The sequence below is a fragment of the Zalophus californianus genome, chromosome 2, assembly GCF_009762305.2.
Source record: "Zalophus californianus isolate mZalCal1 chromosome 2, mZalCal1.pri.v2, whole genome shotgun sequence".
Taxonomy (NCBI): Eukaryota; Metazoa; Chordata; class Mammalia; order Carnivora; family Otariidae; genus Zalophus; species Zalophus californianus.
In genome coordinates this window covers 106,046,359-106,073,205 of record NC_045596.1, presented here as the reverse complement: position 1 = coordinate 106,073,205, position 26,847 = coordinate 106,046,359, and the positions used below count along the sequence as shown (strand labels likewise).

The following is a 26,847-nucleotide window of genomic DNA, read 5'->3' as shown; positions in this document are numbered from 1 at the left end:
ACATATTGCTATATACATTACAATCATCTTCAGAAAGGGGTTTTATTTTTTGTTTTTGGCTGTGTGATGTTTGACCACTGACAAGCAAACTTCTGTATGTTTATCCTTTTCAAGAAATCAACACATACTTTTTCCTGCTATTAAGATAATCTAATTGATTTCTTAATTACATACAATATTACTGCAAGCAAGCAAGAAATCAACCAAGTGGCTAAAAGATTTGCAACAGTATTATGTCTATCACTGTACCTTACCCTATTATGTTACAAAATACCTTATACTACTGATAGAATACTTTAAAGAATTATCAGACTTAACTGGTAGATACTACTGTCCAAGTAATGGCTGACTCACAGATATCAAACATGGAGGCTAATTTACATTATAAACTACCATATTCTACTTTGCTGTAGAAAAACATAGGTCCTCCATTTTCTGGAATAGCATTCCAGGACATCAAAATCAGTATTATGAAACAAAGCTTTTAAGTTAAATATTGTGAGTATAATCCTTTTGGCACTCAAGTTAGATTGTGTACTCTAGTTAGATTGGGTGACTGCTAAAAAGAGTTTAAATAAAAACTGTCATTGTTGGACATACTGGTTAAAGAGTTTTTAGAGAGAATATTTAGAAATCTGGAAACAGAATTGACAAAACTATATTTATACCTCTTCTACCAAAGTCTGTTGGAAAACTGCACGGATGGAGAGACAACACTGATGGAAATTCTTTATTAGTTGAGGGTGGATAGAGCCACTTAGCTGTGCCACCTCTTCATGGGTAGGAGTAATAAAGATCCCTTGCACAGTTTCTAAGGCAACGTAGTGGAAAAGTGTGTTCTCAGGACCAGATGTTAATCTTGAAAAGAACAAAAAAAGAAGAAAAAAAGAAAAAAGATATTTAAGTAAACTTAAAAATATTGCTTCATTTTGAATGTTGTAGACTCCAAGCTTTTAATCAGGGCAGGGAAACTAGGCCAACCATTTAAGTCCCATTTTCTCCTTAACTAGGGTACAGGCTAGGGTTATTATCGATTCCTTAATGGAGGCAAATATCACATGGTATGTAAGGATAAATATACACCAATTACAAACAACTTAACTTTTCCTTTGCTAAACAACCCAAGTTGGCTAAACCCCTCTTTTTCCATGGTTGGTAATAAATAACTCAGCCCCTATCTGGCCCAGATACCTACAAGTCATAAATAAGGTATCAGCCTAGAGTTGACCACATACAAGAACATCTTCCAACAAAATAAACACATTTAAATTAGTAGCATAACAGTCAAATTGATGATCCTGAAGAAAAATAAAATTATTATTACCAACTGCAAAGCTGGGTTAATATTCTGGAATACTACGGCAATTACTTGTAGTGTTCTACTACTCATCATTATAGTCTTCCTTCCCTTCCATGTTCTCTTACTATTTTCATTTCTCCATTCTTCTTCTCCATCCTTTCTTCCCCTATTTAGGTCTCAGACAGGCCAGTAGAATCTATAAATACTGCTTATTTCTACCAGCGGTAAGAAGAGCTAAAGAACAACAATAACAGCAACTACAAAATAATAATAGTTATCATATACTGAGTACCCTCTATGTGCCAGGGTAGGTGCTTTAAAATACCTTAGTCTTAATTCTCATAATGACCCTGTGAGATGTTCAATAGTATTACTACCCTCATTGTAACCATGAGGAAATCAATCTTCAGAGATCTCATTAACTTGCTTGATCCAGGTCCCATAGCTAAGTGGCTGAGCTGAGCGAACTCTGAAGCTTTCTCCACTAAACCTTGCTTTTTCCTATCCGTTGATGACTTCTGATTGGCAATCTTTAAACATATGGACAGAAATTCTCCATTTGCATCTCAAACATTCAAACTGCCCCCATTCTAATCCTAATGTCTATTTAAAAGAAATCCCTCCAGTTGATCAGTTGATTTTTCCCCCCAGCCTTAAGCACAGGGGCAAAGAAAAGGCGTATTTCAGCTCTTAGCTTACAGCCTGCCTTAATCGTCCATGCTAGTTAAACTCCTGTTAAACTGTTAATTAGGCCGTAAGATCAGAATAATTTCTCCTTCTTATCAGTGACTGGCCTTGGTTCTCTTTTGAGACCAGGGATAGACAGGAAAGGAGATCATCTATAAATTTTTCTCATACTTTTCCAGAAGGTAGCTGGCTCACTAACAACTGGTGGCTGATATTTTTCAATTAATAAAAACTTAAATATTTGTCAAGATAAAAGAAATTGGGCGCCTGGGTGGCTCAGTTGGTTAAGCGACTGCCTTCGGCTCAGGTCATGATCCTGGAGTCCCGGGATCGAGTCCCACATCGGGCTCCCGGCTCAGCGGGGAGCCTGCTTCTCCCTCTGACCCTCTCCCTCTCATGCTGTTTCTCTCTCTCTCTCTCTCTCTCAAATAAATAAATAAAAAATCTTTAAAAAAAAAAGATAAAAGAAATTATGATTACTCAAAAAAGAAAATAATTTAAAACATACATTTTAATCCAGAGGTCTTCAAATTCAAGAAAACGTACAGAACAGAAATGATTCTTTAAAAAGAGCTATTAATAATTAGATTCCTTTTTAGGGAGATTTAGAATTAACATTTTTGTTGTCTTTTTAAAAACTTTCTCTCAAAAAAAGCAAACAACAGCAACAACAAAAAACCCTGACAACATGGGGCGCCTGGGTGGCTCAGTCGGTTAAGCGTCTGCCTTCGGCTCAGGTCATGATCCTAGGGTCCCGGGATCGAGCCCCACATCGGGCTCCCCGCTTGGCGGGAAGCCTGCTTCTCTCCCTCCCACTTGTGTTCCCTCTCTCTCTCTCTGTCAGTTAAATAAATAAAATCTTTAAAAAAAAACCAAAAAAACCCTGACAACACAATGAGCAAAATAGCTCTTGAATATCATAAACTCGGGGCGCCTGGGTGGTTCGTTGGTTAAGCCTCTGCCTTCAGCTCAGGTCATGATCCCAGGGTCCTGGGATCGAGCCCCACGTCGGGCTCCCTGCTCAGAGGGGAGACCGCTTCTCCCTCTCCCATTCCCCCTGCTTGTGCTCTCTCTCTCTGTCAATAAATAAATAAAATCTTTAAAAAAAAGAAAGAAAAAGAAAATCATAAACTCAGAGTATATTAACTCAGTGTATACACGGAAAGTTTAAAAATCATCAAACAAGCAATTCCCATTGGGAAGACACAATATTTGTAAAAGTCAGATCAAGACAGATTTATTCTTTGGAAAGTTCATTCCTGCAGCAGAAAATGGATTCAGGGTAGGCTGGGAGTTGGGACACTATTGGTAAAACCAGGTTAGAGAATGGGAGCCCGATCTGCAGGAGGTACAGTAAGGGTTAAATGGATTAAATAATTATGAGAATGTAGAATAGATAGGATTCGGTTACTAAATGAACTGTGGGTACTATTATTTTTAACATGTCATATATTTTTATTTTACAAAAACATGTATGTACAAATTAGGATAATCTATTATATACTGGTTTGTCACACTTTTAAAATTAACTACATAGTATGAACATCTTCCCATGTCAATAAAGAGAATAAATATGCATCTGTAGCATCTTTTTAAATAGACAGCCTATGATTTACATCACATATGAATTTGTTTAAGCCACTGAACTTGGAAAACATTTCCTTTTACTAGAGATAAGGCCAAAATAACATACATATTAAAAAAATAAGATGTAGGGGTAATAAAATTTCACGGCAGTTTTTGTTAAATGGAAGACTAGGGTTCTGGGAAGGTGTTTCAAAGCTCCACAAAGGTTTGATTTAGATTTGCTTAAAAAACATTTTTTTAAAGATTTTATTTATTTATTTATTTATTTGAGAGAGAGAATGAGAGAGAGAGAGCATGAGAGGGGGGAGGGTCAGAGGGAGAAGCAGACTCCCTGCTGAGCAGGGAGCCCGATGTGGGACTCGATCCCGGGACTCCAGGATCATGACCTGAGCCGAAGGCAGTCGCTTAACCAACTGAGCCACCCAGGCGCCCGCTTAAAAAACATTTTTAACTATTAAAAAATTAGCCATGATATTTGAAGGCATTAAATACCAAATTTAACACATTAGATCAGACAAATTACCTTGTTTTTGCCTTAACTTCAGAAAAAAAGCTGTTTCTGACAACTCTGTGACATACATATTTAAACTTACTATAAAATGTTTCAATGATTAAGAAGGTCATAGTGCTGAACTTTTTTGTATGATTTCTATTTGTACATGTCTGCTTGTTCAAATAAAAGTGTGCAATTGTGTTTGTTATACACTAATTGATCCCACACGATATGATTAAACATCAGGCAAAGCTCAGACAGATCTGCTTGTCACCACATAATAGCCACACAAAAAGTGAATATGCAACATTTTATATTTTAATAATTATAGATAAGTTGCTGAAAATGCTCCTCTCACTCAGTTCCTTTTACTTCAGAATTCCCTACTTAATGTAAGTTTGAAGTTTCATCTCTTTTCTAAAATGAGAGACTCTGAGAGATATGCAGCGAGCAAGTTTATTAGGGAGAACTTTGGGGAACAACACCTGTGGGGGGACGTGTGAAGGAAGCAGGATTGAGCAAAGGAGAAGCTGAACCACACTGCAGTCAAAACAAAGGTCTCAGCAAGACACTACTTGGAACTCTGAAGCCTGGATGGCCTTTTAGAGTTGTCAAGTCTTTGTATTCACTTATCTATTAGGCACTAGATGTGGGCTATTCCCAGGGAGATACTGTAATCTTGGCTGAGTCAATAAACTTCCAAAGAGAGCAAGGCCAGTGAGGGACTCAGCTGTAAGTAGTTAACACCCATTAGCCCCCAAACCCCAGCACTGGGAAGGAGTACCCTGGGCTATGGGGTATCTGGGCAGCAGACCACAGAATCCACCAAAGTCTAAAAATAGTAAATTCTATAATTTAAAAATTAGACATACAAAAGGGAGGTTACCTGTGGAAAAGAGATAAAGGGGAACTTTCACATTTTGAAACATTACTCTATTTTTTTAATCTTTTGTCATAGGAGTACATATTCCCTAAACGTGCAATGAAAAACATTAGTAAATTAGCATAGACACTATCTTTAATAATGTTAAGATATATCATAATTACATTTTTTAATTAAATCTCTGTATGGTATGGATTTGTACTTTCTTATTGTAAAATTTTCTCAAAGACACGATGTTTAAGTGAAAAAGAGTATTATAAGGAAGTTTCTTACTTCATTGTGTTATATATTTCCAGTTCTTTTTCTGAAAGGTCCTTTTTCAAGTTCCCTAAATGAAATGGATTTGGAAGAGTAGCCTTCTTTTTAGTGACCTGAAAAATACAGTTAAGTAGATCAGTTTGTATCTAAGAATGGAATCAAACAGCAGAAATAGTGTAAAAACTGAAAATACTTCTAAGAGAACTACTTACTATTTTGCAATGTTTCCTTTAAATATTTCTGATGCTAACTTGTACCTCTTGGTTTATCCTTTGCTAACAGTGATCTCAGGGCCATGTCTTAGGACATGATAGTTCTTCTTGAAAACCTACCAGAGCCATTATCAAGTTTTGTTACATTTTATATGTATATGTACTTGTCTCTCTCTCTAGACTGTACTTCTCAAAAGCATGGGCTGTATCTTATCCAGCTTTGTATCTCCTCTGTGTAGCATGGCTCTTGGCACATAGTAGATGTTCAATCAAGTTTGTTTAATGGCTCAATCATAGAGATTGATTCAATTTCTCTTTTTTTTTCTTTAAAGATTTTACTTATTTATTTGACAGAGAGACACAGTGAGAGAGAGAACACAAGCAGGGGGAGTGGGAGAGGGAGAAGCAGGCCTCCTGTGGAGCAGGGAGCCCCATGCAGGGCTCGATCCCCAGGACCCGGGGATCATGATCTCAGCTGAAGGCAGACGCTTAACTGACTGAGCCACCCAGGCGCCCTGATTCAATTTCTCTCAAGAGCAATTCATGGCTCTTTAAATCTATTACCTCCTAAATTATGCTTCCTACCAATTTCACTGACTGGGATAATGAATAAGAATGTATTTCCTAAATACAACCACTTAGGGCTCCAAGAGCACTGTATTGTTTGGAATTAGAAGATGGAATCTATGGCTATTTATGCCATGACACAGAATCTCATGTTTTATTTGTGCCCCTTCTCAGATTCCTCCTTCTCCATGCCTTGTTGGCATCACCTCCACCAGCCCAAATGACAGTTTCAAAAGTTTTTTGAAAGAGAATCATCATTAGAGTAAGTATAAGATCCCCCAGAGTGATTACTTTGATGATCATTTGGATATGTTATGGTATTTTCGTGAGGAAAAAACATGGAAAAATCATAAAAACCATCTGAAAAATGAACATTCTCTTTGTTTTATAATCACATTTTAAATTCTTGACTATGGAGACCAGACCTTCACAGATGCAGATAAAAACAAAACAAAATAAAACAAAAAAACCCTATAAAAACCTGTAGAGTAACACATACTCACACAAATATTTACACATATATACTTATATATATATTTTTACATTTATATACAAATTTCTGATTTTCTTTTTGTTTCTACTGAATATTTTATTGGTTACTTAGTCAGATCAGCCCTCTAAAATCTCCCACAACTAGGATGTTTTCAGTTAACACTGTGAATACAGAAGGAAGATGAACAGGGAAAGCAGAATTAAGCAATTTCCCTACTTGTAAGTAGTTTCAAACAGCTGTCCTGGATGCTACTATTTTATTACTCTATATTTCTTTCTCTTTTTGGTTCTAAATCACTGGTTTGCCAAAAGTAACCAAAAATACCACTAGTTCAAATGAAGAATGATTTGCCATTACAAATTTTCTTGCATTAAAATTAACAAGACAGAAAACAACAAATTGTTGGCAAGGATGTGGAGAAAGGGGAACACTTTTACACTGCTGGTGGGAATTCAAGTTGGTACAGCCACTTTGGAAAACAGTATGGAGGTTCCTCAGAAAGTTAAAAATAGAACTACCCTATTACCCAGCAATTGCACTACTAGGTATTTATCCCAAAAATACAGACGTAGTGAAAAGAAGGGGCACATGCACCCCAATGTTCACAGCAGCAATGTCCACAATAGCTAAACTGTGGAAGGAGCTGAGATGTTCTTCAACAGATGAATGGATAAAGAAGATGTGGTCCATATATACAGTGGAATATTACTCAACTAACAGAAGGGATGAATACCTACCATTTGCATTGACATGGATGGAACTGGAGGGCATTATGTTACGTGAAATAAGTCAAGCAGAGAAAGACAATTATCATATGGTTTCACTCATATGTGGAACATAAGGAATAGTGCAGAGGACCACAGGGGAGGGAGGGAAAACTGAATGGGAAGAAATCAGAGAGGGAGACAAACGATGAGAGACTCTTGACTCTGGGAAACAAACTGAGGGTTACAGAGGGGAGGGGGGTAGGGGGATGGGGGGTAGCTGAGTGATGGGTATTAAGGAGGGCACATGTGGTAATGAGCACTGGGTGTGTATACGCAACTAATGAATCGTTGAACACTACATCAAAAACTAATGATGTACTATATGTTGGCTAACTGAATATAAAAAAAATTTCTTGCATTTATAAAATAAGAACTTAAAAGACAGCTTAACTCCCAGAATGTACACACTTGAATGAACACGCACCTTAAGCAAGGCCCCACTTTCTTCTGAACCATCAGAGCCCTGAGATTCTCTTTGTTTCCATAAGGCATTGGGTATAGTGTGGGGGCTCAGGCCAACACCTTCTCCACCTTCACAGCCATTGTCAGATCCTCCACTGCTTCGGGAAGGACTGGGCTTACGTGTCTTTAAGGAATAGTCACCAAAAAGAATTCTTCTGCATGTTGGAGAGGTTGCTACCTTGGAAGTACCTGGTAGCCTACTGAGGATAGGTGAGGTTGTCAAATTATCTAATTTTTCATGTGATCCAGTAAGGAACCAGTCAGCACAAGACAAACAGGGGCTTGGAGAAGATGTTAGCCGTTCATTGATGTGACAATCTATTCCTTCCAGTTGTTGAAGAGTTGTTTTGACCTGATCCACATAGATACAGTCTGGTCCAGGATTCCCAACAGCTTTGGATGCACAGCCTCCAGCTTCTAATAGTACACATAACATATAATACTTCTATAAGAAAAAAATATTAATACAGGTTTAGCTACATGAAAATGTTTATATGTAGCATGCATGTATAAATTTATGAATACTAAAAACATATGACATAATCATATGATTATTAAAAACTCCTCCCTCCCTTTCTTTGTTAATTATTCTCAATGCTTCTTGATCATCCCCCCCTTTTTTTTAAAGATTTTATTTATTTTTTGACAGAGAGAGAGACAGCAAAAGAGGGAACACAAGCAGGGGGAGTGGGAGAGGGAGAAGCAGGCTTCCCGTGGAGCAGGGAGCCCGATGAGGAGCTCGATCCCAGGACCCTGGGATCATGACCTGAGCTGAAGGCAGACGCTTAACGATTGAACCACCCAGGCGCCCCTTGATCATCCTTGAAAACAAATATTCATTCATATTGCCTTCTCCTGGTATACCATCAACTATCACTTCTGGCACATGGCACAAGGTAGTTTTCAAAGAGCCACAGTTATTGGAAGTCCTTTCAGTTACAATGACATGTTTATTCTGATTCTATATCCTTTTCATGTCTGTATTTCCCAAGACAAACCAGAGGATAAAACCACTACAGAAATGAAAACAAAAGATCTTAAGAACCTGATAAAATCTTATTCTGGGTTTCATTAATATTTCTCCATGAGTATTAAATGGATGCAAAAGAAAAGGAATAAGGGACATATAACATTTTCTTGAATACTGGTATCTGACATGCTTATAATTTTAAATTATTATGTTCATTTGTGTTTATAAATTGTCATAAATTATTATGTTCATTAGATAGTAAATGGCCAAAAAAATCCAATCCCAAAACACAGACACACACAGACACACACACAGAAACCAAGGTAAACTTACCAATCCAACAATTAGCAAAAAATATCTCCCTTCAGGTTCCTGAAAGACTTCAGTGTTTGAATCTGCAGAAGGTTGGAGGTGATGTCGCGGAAACACTTCTCTCCATATAACCAACTGACCAATTCTTTGTTTTGCTGCTAAAGGCAGTAGGCCGTAGTGGCGACAGTACACAGCAATATCAATAAGATCATCCTTCGGCAAATGACTGCATATCAAATAACCCTTGAATTTAACCACAAAGAACAAAAGTCAACTAGTGATATAAGCAATAATGCCATAATATATTTCTAAGTACTCTAAGAGTACTTCAGTTTTCTTAAAATACTCCAGTTTCAAATGGAATAAAGACATAGTAAAAATAAATGTTTTTTTTTTCCTGAGGTCAATTAGAGATCGAAGATTTATGATAAGTCAACAACAGATAGACTTTAGCACCAAGCAAGGTCACCTGGGTAGTAAAAGCCTGAGTGTTTGGCGACATTGGAAAAGAACTGAATTCTGAGGATAGAAAATGGAGAAGAGAAGCAAGAGGTAAGGTGAGGAGAGACTTATTTTTCACTGTGTACCACTGTACTGTTGGATTCTTCTTTAGATATGTTTTTAAATTGTGTTTAAAAATCTTGAAATATGAAAATACTTAAATTCATTTGATGCTTAATTTGCCGTACATGGAAGTCAACTAAATGTTAGATTTACTAAAAAGATACATGTTTATATCTGAAGATAAGAAAAAAAGTACACTGTTGCAAAAATAAATCAAGAAAGTATTGCTTTTCTCTATTACACATTTGGTTCCTTGAGTATTGTTTCTCCTTTACACATATGCAAATGCTTTAGAATGTCATAAAATCAGAAATATTTATTGTATTCGTAAATATGTAGGTACCAGCTTTTTTTTTTTAAAGACCTTAATTTAACAGTAACTACATTCAAAGGAAAACGGATAAATGTATTTTTCATATTTGTAGAAGTTTGAGAAAATTCACTTTAGGTCTGTTCATATAGCAGTTGGACATTTATAAAAATTTCAAGCTTCAACTTACCTTGTAAAATAGAGAAGATCCTAAAATTGTATACAGCCGCCTCATGTCATAGTAATCCTCAGACTGGAGAAGAAAAACCACAATGGATTTATATTCCTTGTTTTTTCATGATAAAAAAAAAATCTTAGGCTACAATGTTTAAAATGGCAATTATATTATTTCATAACTGAACTTTTCATAGTGCCTTCTTTAGAAATGAATATACCAGGGTATTAGGGTGAAAGATAATGTGCATGTATTTTGGACTGAAAACAATTCTATTTTTTATCTTTTAAGATACTGTTGATTAGAGACCTCTAAGAATAGAACATAAGATTAGTTACTGCAAGAGGGATTAAAACATGTCTATCAAGACAAAAAGCTTCTACTATATATCATCTAAAATATCCCATACTACCAAGTAATATTTTTGAATGATTTTTTTAAATTTCCAAATAATATTTTTGAAAGTAAAATTTGATACAACCTATTTGGTAGCAACTAATTAGTATATATAAAAAAATTCAATATACCCTTTGAGTAATTCTAAAAATCTACAGAAATGCTCAAACAGGAGAATCAAGATTTTTGTATATAAAAAGTTAGTAGCAGAACTATTTGTAATATGCAAAAATTGGAGATAAAGTCAAGTGCAACAATGGAGAATGGTTAATAAAATGAGGTTATGTTCATACCATGGACTATCATAGGTCTGTTAAAAAAATAAAGTTGATCTATATGAGCAGGCACAAAAGGTTTTAGGGTATAGTGCTGAGCAAAGAATACAAGCTACAGAACAAAATATTTACTAAGATCTAATTTTTAAAAAAGAATAGCACCCTCAATGATATACATGTATGTGTATACATGTGTGCTGCTGTGTATGTACCTACGTACATACATGTATAGAAAAAAGTCTGGAAGAATATGTTTCAAACTGTAAGAAAACTGTAAGAACAGTTACAATTAGGGATAGAACTGGGAGAGGGGGATGAGGAGGTAGGACATTTGTTTTTAATAATCACACTTGTATTTCACCCAATATGCATGTATTAATTTTGTAATTAAAAAAAAAAAAGCAACGAGGGGCGCCTGGGTGGCTCAGTCAGTTAAACGTCTGCCTTTGGCTCAGGTCATGATCCCAGGGTCCTGGGATCGAGCCCCACATCGAACTCCTTGCTCGGCGGGAAGCCTGCTTCTCTCTCTGTCTGCCGCTCCCCCTGCTTGTGCTCTCTCTCTCTCTGTCAAATAAATAAATAAAATCTTAAAAATAAAAAAGGCAATGAAACCTAAGGAAAACTAAAAAACTAGAAATAACCTAATTATTTCTCAGTTGGGAAATGGATAAACAGTGTGATACATTCATACAATGGAATACTACTCAGCAATAAAAAGGACTGAATTACAGATGTATACAATGGCATGAATGAATCTCAAATGCATTATGTTAAGTGAACTAAGTCAGGCCCCCCCAAATTACCTATTATCTAATTCAATTTATAGGACATTCTGGGGACAAAAAACAAATCAATAGTTGCCAAGGGCTGGAGGTAGGAAGATGGGTTGACTATAAAGGTGCACAGAAGAATTTATTACCAAATATAAACTATGCCTTAATAATTTTTAAAACTAAAGAAAACAAAATTAGGATATAAGATTAAATCTTAAATCTAATTTCACAGAAAGTTTAGAATAGACCCTTATTTTCATTTTTTAAGGTAAAATTCACTGTGAATTGTTTTGCCAATTTTTAAAAAAGATTTATTTATTTATTTGAGAAACAGAGGAGGGGAAGGGCACAGAGAGAGAGGGAGAGAATCCTCAGGTAGAATCCACAATGAGCGTGGAGCCCAACGCAGGGCTTGATCCCAGGGCCTTGGGATCATGACCTGAGCCAAAACCCAGAGTAGGCCACTTAACCAACTGAGCCACCCAGGTTCCCCTATTTTGCCAGTTTCAACAAATGTGTATAGCTATGTTAAGTATCACCAAAATCAAGATATATAACAATTCCATCAATACTGCTGCCAAATTTTTTGCTGGGTAGTATTCCCTTGCATGAACATACCACAATTTGTCTGTCTATTAACCCACTGATGGACACTTGAGTTACTTGAATTGTTTCCAGTTTTCTTTTGGCTATTACAAATGAAGCTGTTACGAATACTTGTGTACAGGTCTTGTTTGACATAGGTTTTCATTTCTCTTGGGTAATTGGAAGAACAGAATGACTGAATCATGTGGTAGGTATATATTTAGGTTATTAAGAAACTGCCAAACTGTTTTCCTAAGTAGTTGTACCACCTTACATTCTCAATTTATCAATTTTCTTCTTTCTTTATAGATTGTGTCTTGATGTTGTATCCAAGGAATCCCAATAGATCTTTGTCTAATCATAGAAAATATTGTTAGTTCCACTGATCATTAAAGTGATGTTATATAAACCAGAAATTAGAGTTTTAATGAAACCTATCAGATATAAGTTCCTAAAACCTGGATATTTTAATACTTTAAACTGTTCCTAATGCTTAGTGTCTATCTTAAACATTCTCCCTCAGTGAAAAGATTTATGACCTATGAGGAGTTCACCACGTTTAAGTTTCCATTATTTTTACAAACAATATATGCTTCCATTTGCTCAGGATCTTAGTTAAGACTAAGCCACTCTTGAGGTAGCTGGGTGGCTTAGTGGGTTAAGTGTCGGCCTTCAGATCAGGTCATGATCCTGGGGTCCTGGGATGGAGCCCCATGGAGCCTGCTTCTCCCTCTCCCTCTGCTGCTCTCCCTGCTTATAATAATAAATTTTTAAGATAAAAATCTTTAAAAAAAAAAAGACTAAGGTACTCTTTGAAGCAATCAAGATTTTACCAGCAATCTTCTTATGATCCAGCCCTCACTGCTTCTACATCCTAATTTCCCATTTACCTTTTTTTAAAGACTTATTTATTTGAGAGAGAGAGAGAGAGCATGCACACGCAAAGAGAGGGTGAGGCGCAGAGGGAGAAAGAGAATCCTCAAGCAGACTCCCTCCAGGGCTGGGGCAGGGCACCATCCCAGCACCCTGAGATCATGACCTGAGCTGAAATCAGGTCACTTAGCCAACGGAGCCACCCAGGTCCCCCTCTCCCCTGACCATTTACTTTTAAAAGAATTTTTCTTCTTTTGTTTAAGTAGGCTCCATGCCCCACGTGGAGCCCAATATGGGGCTTGAACTCATGACCCTGAGATCAAGACCTGAGCTGAGGCCAAGAGTTAGATGCTTGACTGAGCCACCCAGGCGCCCCTTAAGAGAACTTTTCTTACTGACAATTTTAGCAAATACAAATATAGAATCGTGTAATTAGCTCTTATGTGCCCATAATCACCCAGCTTTAACTATGACCAGTACATGGCTAATCTTGTCTCATCAGTATCCCTCTCTTCTTCTTCCCTCTCCCTGCTGAATTATTTCAAAACCAGTAACGGATGTTATATGATTTCATCTGTAAATACTTCAGAGTATATCTCTAAAACAGAAGGATTTAAAAAAATTATTCTCACCTACTATCCAACATCAGTGTTTATATTTCCTTGTCTCGTAGATGTTGTTTTTAAATTTTATTATGTTATATTAATCACCATACATTACATCATTAGTTTTTGATGCAGTGTTCCATGATTCATTGTTTGCGTATAACACCCAGTGCTCCATGCAGAACATGCCCTCTTTTAATACACATCACCAGGCTAACCCATCCCCCCACCCCCCTCCTCTCTAGAACCCCCAGTTTGTTCCTCAGAGTCCATAGTCTCTCATGGTTCATCTCCCCCTCTGATTTCCCGCCCTTCATTTTTCCCTTCCTACTATCTTCTTCTTTTTTCTTTTTTTAAACAACATATACTGTATTATTTGTTTCAGAGGTACAGGTCTGTGACTCATCAGTCTTATACAATTCTTGTAGATGTTTTTAAAAATTTTGTTTGTTTGAATCAGGATCCAAGTAAGGTCCACATATTAAAATTGGTTGGTATGTTTCTTAAGTCTCTTGTGACTGATAGGCTCTCTCAGTTTCTCCCCGCTCTTTTTATTTGTTGAAGAAATTGTCTTATTGTGTTTCCTAGTCTGGATTTGATGATTATAATCTCGCCCCCCAAATGGGGTCATTTAACATGTCCCTGTCCCTAGTATTTTGTATATAGTGGTAGTTAGATCTTGAGACCTCATCAAGAATATTTTATAGGTAATTTGTGTGCTTCCATCATGAGCCACATACTACTTGGCTGTCTTCCTTTTTAACAACTATTGATGACCTTTGCTTAGACCCATTAATTCATTGTGAAAATTGCAATACGGTAATATTCCAGTTCTGTCATTCTTCCTTGGTATGGTAAGTAGAATACTTCCATAAAGAGAACTCCCCCTCATCTCTATTTGGTAACCTTGAGGTATGGTTCAGATAAAAGGGCAGATAAATGTTTGTTTCCTTCTCTTTTTTGCCAGTTTTCACAGTAATGAATTGGTTCTCTAGCATCCTCCAAAGCTGACCAAGAAGTTTCTTTTTTTCTTGAGTATAATTATGAACTCATAGACTTCAACATATCTGATGGGTTTCAATCTGCTGCAGTTATTACACTTACAGATGCTCAAGTGTGAGCCTCTTCAAGTTGTCTCCTAATTACTGGAACCCTACATTAACCCCAGTAATTTTTTAAAGCTTTCTGGATTTCTGAAATAACAAGACACTGCCAGGCTTATCTTGTATTATTTTCAGCCCCAAATTTGCAAGCGGCCATTTCTCTTAGGAGTCTTGGTTCCTTTTAGTGAGAAGTATTATTTATATGCCATAGCCTGGGTGCTAATGGCATTCATCACTACTGGGATGATCACTATTTCTAGGCCTTTTTATTGGACAGAACTAGGAAATATATTTTTTAAAAAAAGATTAAAAACCATACCGGTACTTCTAATTGAAATTTGTATCTACAGAGTTTTTACTTACTTCAGTATTACAATTCAATTATTTACTTTACTATTAATGTATGTACTTTCTCTCATTATGTAACAAATGTTTTTAACTGAGTAGAAAATTTTAAGGCAAGCAAAATAGATTCTGTTCATGTCAAAATAGAGACCCAATGTTAAATAGTTCAAGATTATTACATGCCCACTTGAAAAATATTTAGAATAATGGCTGATTTATAAAATACGAAATCAACATTGAGCCTTTCCTAAAAGCCATTGGTTCTCTCACCAGTTCTGCAAAATCTGCAGCCTCCAAGTCGCTCAATGCTGTGTCTAGTTCCATCTATGTGAAAAGAAAAAAAAAGTAACACAAACCATTTAACTCATATTAGTTATTGTTTAGTAATGGCCTCATAAAAGTGCTTAATAATTAGTTGAAGAATTGAGTAAGTATCTTTCTCCTTTGTGATATTTAAGAAATGTCCCAAAATAGAACATGTTGCTTTTAAACTTTGGAATTACAGAAAAAAATTTATTTAACATACAGTCACTTTTCAGTTAAATCTTGATTATTGCAAAATGAGCTTCACTCTGTATTCAATGCAAAATAATTTATGAGGTTAAAGAATTGCTTTCCAGTTTTGAGTTAGAAAATTTTTGAACCTATTAAAATTCTTAAGAGAAAAATGATCAATCTTAATGTACCCAATCTATTTTGAGGCTTTTTCCCCCCCCTCTATTTCCTGTGTATTTCTCAACAGTTAGAGTCTTTGAAAATATCAACATTCTTCCCTGTGTCTTTCTTACATTCTATATAAAAGGACTCTCTTTATTTATGGATTAAAACATGAAGGCAAGTGTTCCCCTGGAATCTGGCACAGTTTAGCATCCCTACAGAGTTATTAGAAAAATCTTACTTAGGATTTAGCTTTCGTTTCTATGGAAATTGCCTGAACTCTTTCATGTATTTGTTCCTCCACGAAGCATTCAAAATTTAAAAACAGAATAAATTTAATCTGTAGTTTAATCTGTAATGCATATATATATAAATTGAAAACTATTGGCAATTAAAGCTTGTAGCATATATGTGATTTGTGGAAATGGAAAAGAATCCATTTTTTTTTCTTTTAAAGACCAAGGCACTCTCTGCAGGACTGTTGCACAAACTGTGTCTTACTGAGATGACTAAAGCTTTGGAAACATTAGTCATGCCTTTCAATGCTTTTCACACACTGACTTATTACTCATTTGTGACCTACATTTTTCTGCATCTAGCAAATATTTCATGTACTCCTTTTTAGGGCTATGGTTTCTCTCATGAAAAACTAAAGGACAAAAAGAAAATTACCCACTTGTGAATTTTCATCTCACAAATGTTAATGTTTACAGGTTGCTCTTCCCACCATTGAACTCTATAGGCTAATGTACAAGGTTACTGTAATGTTTCTTGACATTCCTTAAGACAACAGACAAAGTATCTTTTCTCTTAAATTATTCCAGTGTACCTTAGGGAAAATGACATTTAAAAAAAAGAACATCTGACAAACAAAAAAAAGGAAGACATACCACATAATTATGATTTCTGAAATGCATTATAAGTTTGGAAAACGCTTAAATGTTAAAGTAAGATGAGAGATCTAATTTCTATTTATAAAGAAATATTTATCTTTCTAAGTTCACTGTACTGGAGCTCTTACCTCACTAAACAATGGCTTCTTTTAACTCTTACCCACAATCCTGAAAATAACAAAAAGTCTAAAAAAGAGAGAAGATAAAAAAATCACAAGGCAACTGGTTCTGATTTTTATTTATGACCCCCGAGATTACCTTGATTTCCTGCGGAAGCGTGAGCCATCGAACTCCAGGAAGACCGTCTAAAAGCACTGCACTGGAAGCATCATATTGTCGTGCGCTCGGACTGGCACTGGAATGTAGTTTAGCAGGCTGAAGTGCTCTTTGAAAGAACAAGCTGAAAAAATGATCCAAACGAGGAACATTCTCAACCTGGCAAAAGGCACTGAAGAAACAAGAGCTGTAAGTCAGAACGTGTGAAAACGGTGGTTATCTTTTGTATGCTCCTAAAGAGACTGGATCTTTCCCAACTACACAGGCTCTCTTCCTTACTCCTTATGAAGAATTACTGCTGTGTTACTGATGGAATGTGTTAAGAAGTTCATCCTGTCAATATTTTTTACTCAAAAACCTACTTTCAAATGTACTGAGTAGATGGTATTATGGAAGAACCACAGGGCTAACAGAAATGGTGTATCTACAATAGAATGGGCTGGAAGTACCCTTTTTTGGGGGGGGGGGAAGTAAGTTGCTTTTACTTATCTCTTAACCATTTAAACTGCCAATATCTCTCAGGCAAGATGGAATAATAAAGAGATTTTGAGCTTTGTAATAGAACATATCTGGCTTTGACTTTTATCACTACTTTCACTAGGTAGGTATCTCAGGAAGATCATCTAACCTTTCTCTGAACTTCTGTTTCCATCTCTAAAAATGGGGATAATACAACCTGACTCACATGTGAAGTACCTAGTACATAATAAGTACTTATTATGTTTATTACTTACTGAATACAGAAAGCACATAATTAGCCCAAGTAATTTTCCCCTCTTCACTAATGAAGGCAACACTATTGAACTCAAAGAGAGAGAGAAAGAGAAAGGGGAGACAGACTAAACATTTGGTTTTAGCCATGTAAAAATAATACAGCATTGCCTGCAACCATTCATTGGAATAGTCCTCTGGATAACATGATAACTAGTATATATACCATTAATACATCAGACTAATATTCATGGATTCATTCAACAAATAGCTTGAGTGCCAACTATGTTCTAGGCACTATTCTCACTGTTGGAGGTACAGTAGTAAAAATATCAAGAAAAAAGACAAGGTCTCTGCTTCCATGGAGTTCACATTCTGATGGAGAAAGACAACAAATGAACAAACAGTAAAAACATGAACTCATACAAAGGGCCATACAGAGCATAGGATCATGTGAATGGGTGATGTGACCGGTTGGCTAATTTAGATCAAAAGTTGGGTAAGAGTCTGAGAATAGGTATTTAAGCTGAGATCCCAATGCCAAGAAGATCCAGTGAGAGAAAAAAGCACAAAAGCTGTAGGGTGGGAACAAAGTTGGCCAGGGTACCCGCAGAACAGTACAGACTGTGGTTTCAGATCTGAAATCAGAAAGGTGTGTAGGAGCCAGATTATAATGTAAAAAGATCACTTTTTTTTCTTAAGATTTTATTTATTTGACAGAGAGAGAGACAGCAAGAGAGGAACCAAAAGCAGGGGGGAGTGGGAGAGGGAGAAGCAGGCCTCCCACCGAGCAGGGAGCCCGATGTGGGGCTCTATCCCAGGACCCTGGGATCATGACCTGATTCGAAGGCAGACGCTTAACTGACTGAGCCACCCAGGCACCCCTGTAAAAAGATCAATTTTAATTGCATTTAGAAATTTATTAAAGTGGCAGGAACGGAGGCAAGGAAACCAGTTAGATTAGTTTTAGTAGTGAGAGATGCTGGTGGCTGGGCAGGGTAACAGTGAAGATGGAGAGAAATGAATGAATTTGAGATATGTTTTAGAGACAGAGTGTTTAGAATTTGCTGCTAGTTTGGCTGGGAATAGTGAAGGAAACATATCTTTGATCACAACACTAAACTTTGTCAATATATAATCGATTTTCTATGCCTCACAGGGAAATAACCAGCTTACAACTTAAAAAAAATTAAGTCTTTTTAGTCTTATCATAATTTTCCACAATGTGCCTTCAATATCTTTCATAATTAGAAAAAGGCTTATTAAAAATTGCTACAAAATGACTACTAACAACATCTTGGATCCATATTGCTTCTTGGTCTTAAGAACTCAATGGATCATCACATTTACTATCTTAGTTTGCCTTTCAAATTCTCACCAGAACAAAAAGAAACTTAAATTTGCTGCCCATTTGGTGATACTTCCAAGTCAATGGAAGCTAAATTTCAAAATGAAATTCACAGAAATTAAGAGTCCATCTGCCCCTAACCTAGTCCATTGCAACTTGCAGAACAACCCCAGTTGATTGTCTTAAAGTATGGAATTCATTGCAGGAATTTAATCTTTAATTATCTCTGGTTTTATGAAAACATAAAGCTTTAATTAAGGCAAAACACAGCAAGGTTTGCTCACCCAGTGTAAATTTACGGAGGGAGTTTACAACCATATCCTTACTCTTCATTGGTTAAAAATTTTCTTATTTAACAGAAGGTAAAAGCACTGTTTGTGGCTGCCTGGCCTTTTGTAGTTCACACGTTTGGAAAATGCTAATTAGTAATTGGGTTTGAGAGGGATATGTCTCTTCAGAGGCTCGGAGGAGAACTCTACAAACTAGACAGTACCGATGGCACAGTCACGGAAAATTCTTTCAAGGCTGCTTTGAGAACAGCAACAACAAAGATCCATGATAGATAAACAGAGAGCTGATACCACTATTGTTTAGAAAAACGTATAAACTGTTTTTGGATTTTTCTATTGATATACTCTTAGGGCTTTGAAAGCAAAAATCCCACAAACAGAAAAATCTATTTTTCAACCATAATTTTATGGGTTCAAATGTTGAAGTTACCTCAAATTGCCTTCTTCAGATCAAGAAAGATGCATCATATTTTACCGTAAGGTTAAAAAAGCAAGCAGGAAAAATACGCATAATATGAGCCCACGTATATTAAAAAAGTATGTAGATTGTATTCATATTGTATAGAAAATATATGAAATGATACACATGAAACTAGTTAATACCTTTGTTACTGTGTCATTTATTTATTTAAATAGTGCATTTTTTTACTAATTTTTTTAAAGAAGAACCACATTTTAGGATAGTAAATTTGACAATGCTCTTATAAAATCAGAGAAAAACACAACATTTAAAAAATTCGTACTCTTCTGTATCTGTTTTGAAATGTTCGTACATTTGCTACTACAGAAATATGTCAAATCAGAATATAATTGCGGTTTTATCACTATTTCACATTATTTCACTAAACTAACAGGAGATCAAAAAGAAAAAGCAATGGATCAAGTGAAAAACTGCCTAGAGCTATAAAATAAAGCCAGTAATAAAGGATGAAAATATTAGAGGAAGAAGAAAAAACCAAATAACTAACTTGCCAACCAAGGAAAAGTATTAAGTGCAAATGGGATTTAGAATCATACACTTAGGGGCGCCTGGGTGGCTCAGTTGGTTAAGTGACTGCCTTTGGCTCAGGTCCTGAATCCAGGGTCCTGGGATTGAGCCCCACACATCGGGCTCCCTGCTCCTTGGGGAGCCTGGTTCTCCCTCTCCCTCTGCCTGCTGCTCCCCCTGCTTGTGCTCTCTCTCTCTCTCTCTGTCAAATAAATAAAACCTTAAAAAAAAAATGGAAATATCTTCAGTTTAAAAAAAAAAGTCATACACTTAAAACTTGAGATTCATTTTTTATGAGCATTGATATCTTCATTATTTTTAAGATTTTCTTTATTTATTTGACAGAGAGAGAGACAGCGAGAGCAGGAACACAAGCAGGGGGGAGTGGGAGAGGGAGAAGCAGGCTTCCCGCAGAGCAGGGAGCCTGATGTGGGACTTGATCCCAGGACGCTGGATCATGACCTGAGCTGAAAGCAGACGCTTAACGACTGAGCCACCCAGGCGCCCCATCTTCATTATTTTTTAATATTTTTTATTAACTTTTAATTCCAGTATAGTTAGCATACAGTGTTATGTTAGTTTCAGGTGTACAATATAGTGTGATTCAACACCTTCATACAACACCCAGTGACCATCACGTCAGGTACACTCCTTGATCCCCATCACCTATTTCCCCCATCCCCCTCACCTACCTCCCTCCCCTCTGGTAACCATCAGTTTATTCTCTGTGACTAAAAGTTTTTTTTAAAAAACAAATAAACAAAAACTTGAGATTCAATTCACAGAAGTACTTACCTATCTAAAGAACCATACATAAATTTTAAGGTTTGGGCAACATCTCCTATCATATTCCTTAGCTGAGGAAGAGGAACTCTAAAAAAAGCAAAAACGCATTTATAACATAACCAAATGATACATATCTAAAAGAGCAGAACATCTTTACATTTTATACATAAAGAATGTCAAAAGTCTGTATGTCAACTGCTAGTATAGTGGGCTGTTTACTGCATTAGCAATTAAAGACTCCGATTACTAGATCTGGAGTTCTAGCATGGGTCTAGTAGGGACTTTGATATCACCAGCTATATAGAAATTATTTAAGCCTCTCTAGGGTTTAGTTTCCTCATGTGTAAAGTGGGGCAATAATCATTAAGCCCTTCTCAGGTTCATTTTGAGGATTACATAAAATTAATGCATTATAAAGTACTGCAGTACCTGGGCCCATAGAAAAAAATGCTAAATTCTTGACACTTTCCAGTATTACCTAGATCTCAAGTGAACCTCCAACTCCTGTGACAAAAGACACCCCTAAATGAAATAGAGAAAGGAAAGAACATAGAAGAAAGAAATGGACTTAACATTTTTTTCACTGAAGCCTGATAAAAATTCTACAAAGTAGGTCTTATTATTCTTATTATATGATGGGTAAACTGAGGCCCAAGAAATTAAGTAACTTGGGCAAGGACACAAAGGGAGTAGAACCTGCTTGTGGGCATCCATCTTCTTAGTTCTGAAGTTATTCTACTAGCTTACAAGGAGTTCCTGGTTGGGTTTCCCACTATTCACTGCAGCCATCACAGGAAGATGATCTCCCCTCTGAAAACACATATTCCTGGATTATACACCCCACCCGATTTTCTGTGGGGTAGCACTTTTCTCATTTTGCTTGTAAAAGGCACAGTGGCAAACAGGAAGATGCACAGGGTGTGGTATTAAGATAAATGGGAGAAAAATCCTAGGGCTGCCACTTCAATTACTAACCACATGCACAGCATTGGAGGCACAAAGACATATTAATTGGGAATGAGGAGGTGCTTGTGCCTGATCTCTCAATACTCTATTTCTCAATTTGAACAAATTAGAATAATAATTCCTATCTTTCACGGTTATGTGAAACAAGATGGAATGAGGAAAAGAATCTGGTACAGAGTGGAAAAAAAGGGGATCTTCAAATTCATTCCAATTTATCAAGCCAAGCTCTCCAGGATAGGAATGACTAACATTTAGGGACACCCTCTACGCCTACCACCCAGTAATAAAGATTGGGAAATTGGCTAGAACATCCCTATGCAGCACAACCTTGATCCAGAGCTCAGCTGTGACCACCTTTTTTTGGCTTCAGGGTAAAATCCCTCCTGGAAACTGTCTCTATCTGCATAATTAATTTGGCTGGTAGCATCAGAATGTGGCTGAGCAGTCTCTGCTCAGTTCCTTAGCCGGGCCTTCCTTACCCTAGTCTGTCTACACTATGTGTAGCATACCATTGCATTATCTGTTTTCTTTCTTCTACCTTTTGGGCTATTATAAAAGTTGAAAGACAAGTGTTTTACCCTGCCATTACATCCTACAGTAACTTATAATCGGTTTTCAAAACAACTCTACTTTTCATAATCCAACCCACTGGCCTAAGGCAGTACTCTAGAGGGGTTTATCAGAGTCCCTTTTTAGACAGAAAAAATACAAATTAGCTGGTTAAAGAGACACCATGTTATTATATGTCACAGCAACATTACCCCTCACATTAAACATTTTGAACCACACAGGAAACACAGGAAACAAATGAAAATGAAAACACAATGGTCCAAAATCTTGGGGATGCAGCAAAAGCTGTTCTAAGAGGGAAGTTTATAGCAATACAGGCCTACCTTGATAAATTTTAAAAAGTATCAAATAAACAACTGAACCTTACCCCTAAAGAAGCTAGAAAAAGAACAAAGCCCAAAGGCAACAGAAGGAAAAAAATAACAAAGATGAGAGCAGAAACAAAATTAAAAAAAAAAAATTTGAACCACACATTCAGGATAGATCATATCTCTTTCTGTCCCAAATTAGATACCTTTAAAACACAATTGTTTTGATATTTTTCATTGTAGCCTCCTTTGGAGTTCCTGTTTGTGGTATAAAAACATGTCCACAAGTTGTTCAGTACTCTTCCCCTCAAGAGGTAGGGCTTAATTTCCCACCCCCTGAGTGTGGGCTGGACTTAGTTAACTCACTTCTAACAAACAGTATATGGTGGAAATGACTGCATCATTTCTAAGACTAAGTCAGCTTCCCCTCTTTCTCTATTTTGAAGAAATCTATTTCTCTATCACTTGCTTTGGGGGAAGTCAGCTGACATGTAAGGACACTCAAGCAGCTCTATGGAGAGATCCATGTGGCAAGGAATTAAGGCCTCCTGATAATGGCCATGTGTGTAAGTCATCTTGGAAGCAGATGCTCTAGCTGCAGGTCAGCCTTCAGATAACTGTATCCTTGGCCAACATTTTGACTGCAACATTAAGACAGATCCTGAGCCAGAATCACCCAGCTAAGATGCTCATGAATTCCTGACTCACAAAAACACCTATGAGATAATAAATGTCTACTGTTTTAAGTCCCTAAGTTTTGGTGTAATTTGTTATCCAGGAATAGATAACTAATACACTGCTATATAATGAAAGAAATCCGGTTAACAAAATTATCAATAATAGAAAATAGTCATATTCGTGTTCAGATTGGCTGTATAATGCATTTTATAATACTTTTTTTCTTCCTTGGGAAGCTTAAAGCAACACCAAAGGAAAAGTTATCTAGAGGCACCTGGGTGGCTCAGTCGTTGGGCATCTGCCTTTGGCTCAGGTCATGATCCCGGGGTCCTGGGATCGAGCCCTGCGTTGGGCTCCCTGCTCGGCGGGAAGCCTGATTCTCCCACTCCCCCTGCTTGTGTTCCTTCTCTCACTGTCTCTCTCTCTATCTCTGTCAAATAAATAAATAAAATCTTAAAAAAAAAAAAAAGAAAAGTTATCTAAACTGGCATTCCCTAAAGTTGTGTCATTCACATACTATTTATTTTGATATTTGATTACTATTTGGTAGATAATATATGATTCTATGGACCAAAAAGTTAAAACTAAAATGTGCGTATAGTTTAATAGAAGTTGCCCAAGTTTTTTAAAGCAGAGAAGAGTCTAAATTACAAGTTTTAAAAAAATCATTGAACAGGGACACAAGACTCTAACATTAGTTAAATTCTTCTCCTTGGGGCTGTTCTCCATATTCCTATCCCATTTCCCAACAGCTTTTATGTCTAATGACATTAGGAAAGCAATGTAGTAGAAAGAATTCAGAAAGACTCTCCTTCAATTTGCAATTCTGCTTCTTGCCAGTTATGTGACCTTTGGCAAGTTATTTAATCTTCTCTTGGTTTTACTTTCCTCATTTATAAAATGGGGCCAGGGATCACAAAGTACATCTGGAGATGATTTTGAAGATTAAATGAGATTAATGAATGTAAAGTACCTAACACAGTCCCTGGGTTCACGGTCTGCTCATTATAAATGTCAACCCAGCTCTTACCTCCAACTATAAAAATAAGATATATTTCAAAATACTTGCAAAAAGTTAAGAAGGAGAAAATGATAATATAAGATATACCATTAGAGACGTCACTTTAAAGTTAAATATTCGTCAGAGTTGACTCTTGAACAACGCAGGGGCTAGGGGTCCCAATACCCCAGGCAGTTGAAAATCCAAGTATAACTTTTTAACCCCCAAAAACTTAAATACTAATAGCCTACTGTTGACTGAAAGCCTTAGTGATAACATAAACAGTTGATTAAAACATATTTTGTATATCGTATGTATTATATACTGTATTCTAACAATACAGTAAGCTAGAGGAAAGAAAATGTTATTAAAATGTTATTAAGAAAACCATAAGAAGAGAAATCGATACTATAAGTTTGTATCATGTTTATGAGTCATCTATTTGTTAGTACCTATGTCAATACTGTCTTATAGAATACAAAACACTGCAGATGTTACACGTGTTACTAACACTAAAAATTCAAAATGAAAAGATAATGTTAAAAAGAAATTCATATTTATTTACAGATCCATTGATAATGAAGCAGCAGCAATATGATTGCTTTATGGTACCCTAGTGTAATTGACAGTATGGCTTCATGGTAGCCTAGCCCATACACTAGAGAATGAATCATTAAAACATTTTTAGGAAATACCATATTATATTCATAACACAGTACTGGAAACACTGTTACATTTTTTTTTTAAATCACTTACCTGTGATAATAGAATCATATGCAGTTTTCCCCCATTACAAGAAGGAGAGGCATACTGTATGGTAATATAATTTTTTGAAAGCAAAATTATAAAACAGAAAACTAACACGTTATTAGTTTTATATTAAATATCAATCCCCTTATGCCTATGTAAGGATAGACTGTTCCCTTCCACATGAGTCTTGCACACGGTGTTCTACACGATCAACATGTAGATGATGATGATGGTGCCTCAGTTCTTGCTGTATAATTATCGGATTTTCACATGAAGACACACACATACCAACAGGTAAGTTTATGCTATAGGCATGGTGATTATTTATTATACATTAAGTGGAAGTGGGTCATCATAAAGATCTTCATCCCCATCATGTTCATGTTGAGTAGGCTGAGGAGGAGGAGCAGGGGTTGGTCTTGCTGTCTCAGGGGGGGCAGAGGCAGCAGATGTGGAGGAGGAAGGGGAAGCAAGAGAGGCAGGCACACTCAGTGTAACTTTACAGAAATATATGGTAATTTCTCTGCTTTTTCGTTTCTCTAAAAACATTCCTGTATAGTATCAAACCTTCTTCCACCATTTGCTTTATTATCAGTGCCCGTATCATAGAAGGTCCATGTCATAAAAGAAGTCCAAAGCAGTTCCGAATAATCAGAACCCTTTTCCCAGATTATCTAGTATCAATTTGTTTTCTGGCGCTGCTTCTTCTAAGTCTTCTTCTTCATCATTTAGCACTGGTTCAGAAGTACTCATTTTCATCAAGTCATCTTCTGTTCATCCCTCTGATGTGGTATCTATTAGCTCTTGAATTTCTCCAAGATCTCTATCTTCAACCCTTCACCTACCCTGCCCTGCCACCTTTTTGCCATATCCATGATTTGGCATGATTTCCTTAATTCGCTTTTTCCCGATTTCCTTGATTGGCTCTCATAAATCCTGTGAAGTCATGCACAACATCTGGACACCATTTTCTCCAGCAGGAATTTATTGTTTCAGGCTTGATGGCTTTCATGGCCTTTTCTATAACAACAATGGCATCTTCAGTGGTGTAATCCTTCCAGACTTTCATGATGTTCTATCGGGGTTTTCTTCTATTCTTTTAATTCTGACAATCCTTTCCACCGAGCACCAAGTGTAATGAACCTTAGAGGCTGAATTAGAGATGCTGTGTTTGGGGGCAAGTAGACTGACATCTTCAGTGTTGAAGTCATGGGGTTTTCGGGGTCCAGGGGCACTGTCCAGTATCAAAAGAGTTTTCAAAGGCAAAGTACTTTCTGACTTTAGGGACAAGGCATCAATGGAACTAATCCAGAAAAAGGGTTTTCAATGTCCAAGCCTTCTTGTTGTACAACCAGAAGACTGGCAGCTGGTATTTATCTTTTTCCTTCAAGGTTTGGGGTTTACGAGCTTTATACATAAGGGCAGTCCTGATCATAAACCCAAATGCATTGGCACAAAACAGTAGAGTTAGCCTATTCCTTCCTGCCTTAAATCCTGGTGCTCACTTTTCTTCTTTACTAATGTCCTAAGCAACATTTTTTCCCCCAGAATAGGGCACTTTTGTTTGTATTAAAAACCTTGAGGCAGATATCCTTTCTCCTCACTGATTTTCTTAATGGCACCTGGGAACT

The 26,847-nt window shown here is 36.6% G+C and overlaps 1 protein-coding gene across 6 annotated transcripts in view; it reads right to left on the bottom strand.

The window, feature by feature from the left end:
• The window catches only part of INTU (inturned planar cell polarity protein), a 101,881-nt gene that overhangs the window by 8,924 nt on the left and 66,110 nt on the right, over positions 1-26,847 (bottom strand). For 4 of the 6 annotated variants that reach the window (XM_027599723.1, XM_027599722.1, XM_027599726.1 and 1 more), the window contains 8 exons: positions 20,954-21,031; positions 16,804-16,993; positions 15,266-15,319; positions 10,056-10,118; positions 9,013-9,234; positions 7,672-8,154; positions 5,224-5,321; positions 669-858 (listed from right to left, as the gene is read on the bottom strand). In XM_027599723.1, coding sequence (XP_027455524.1) covers positions 669-858; positions 5,224-5,321; positions 7,672-8,154; positions 9,013-9,234; positions 10,056-10,118; positions 15,266-15,319; positions 16,804-16,993; positions 20,954-21,031 — 1,378 coding nt within the window. The remainder of the gene's footprint in view (positions 1-668; positions 859-5,223; positions 5,322-7,671; positions 8,155-9,012; positions 9,235-10,055; positions 10,119-15,265; positions 15,320-16,803; positions 16,994-20,953; positions 21,032-26,847) is intronic. The other 2 variants (XM_027599727.1, XM_027599724.1) reach the window with 2 other exon arrangements.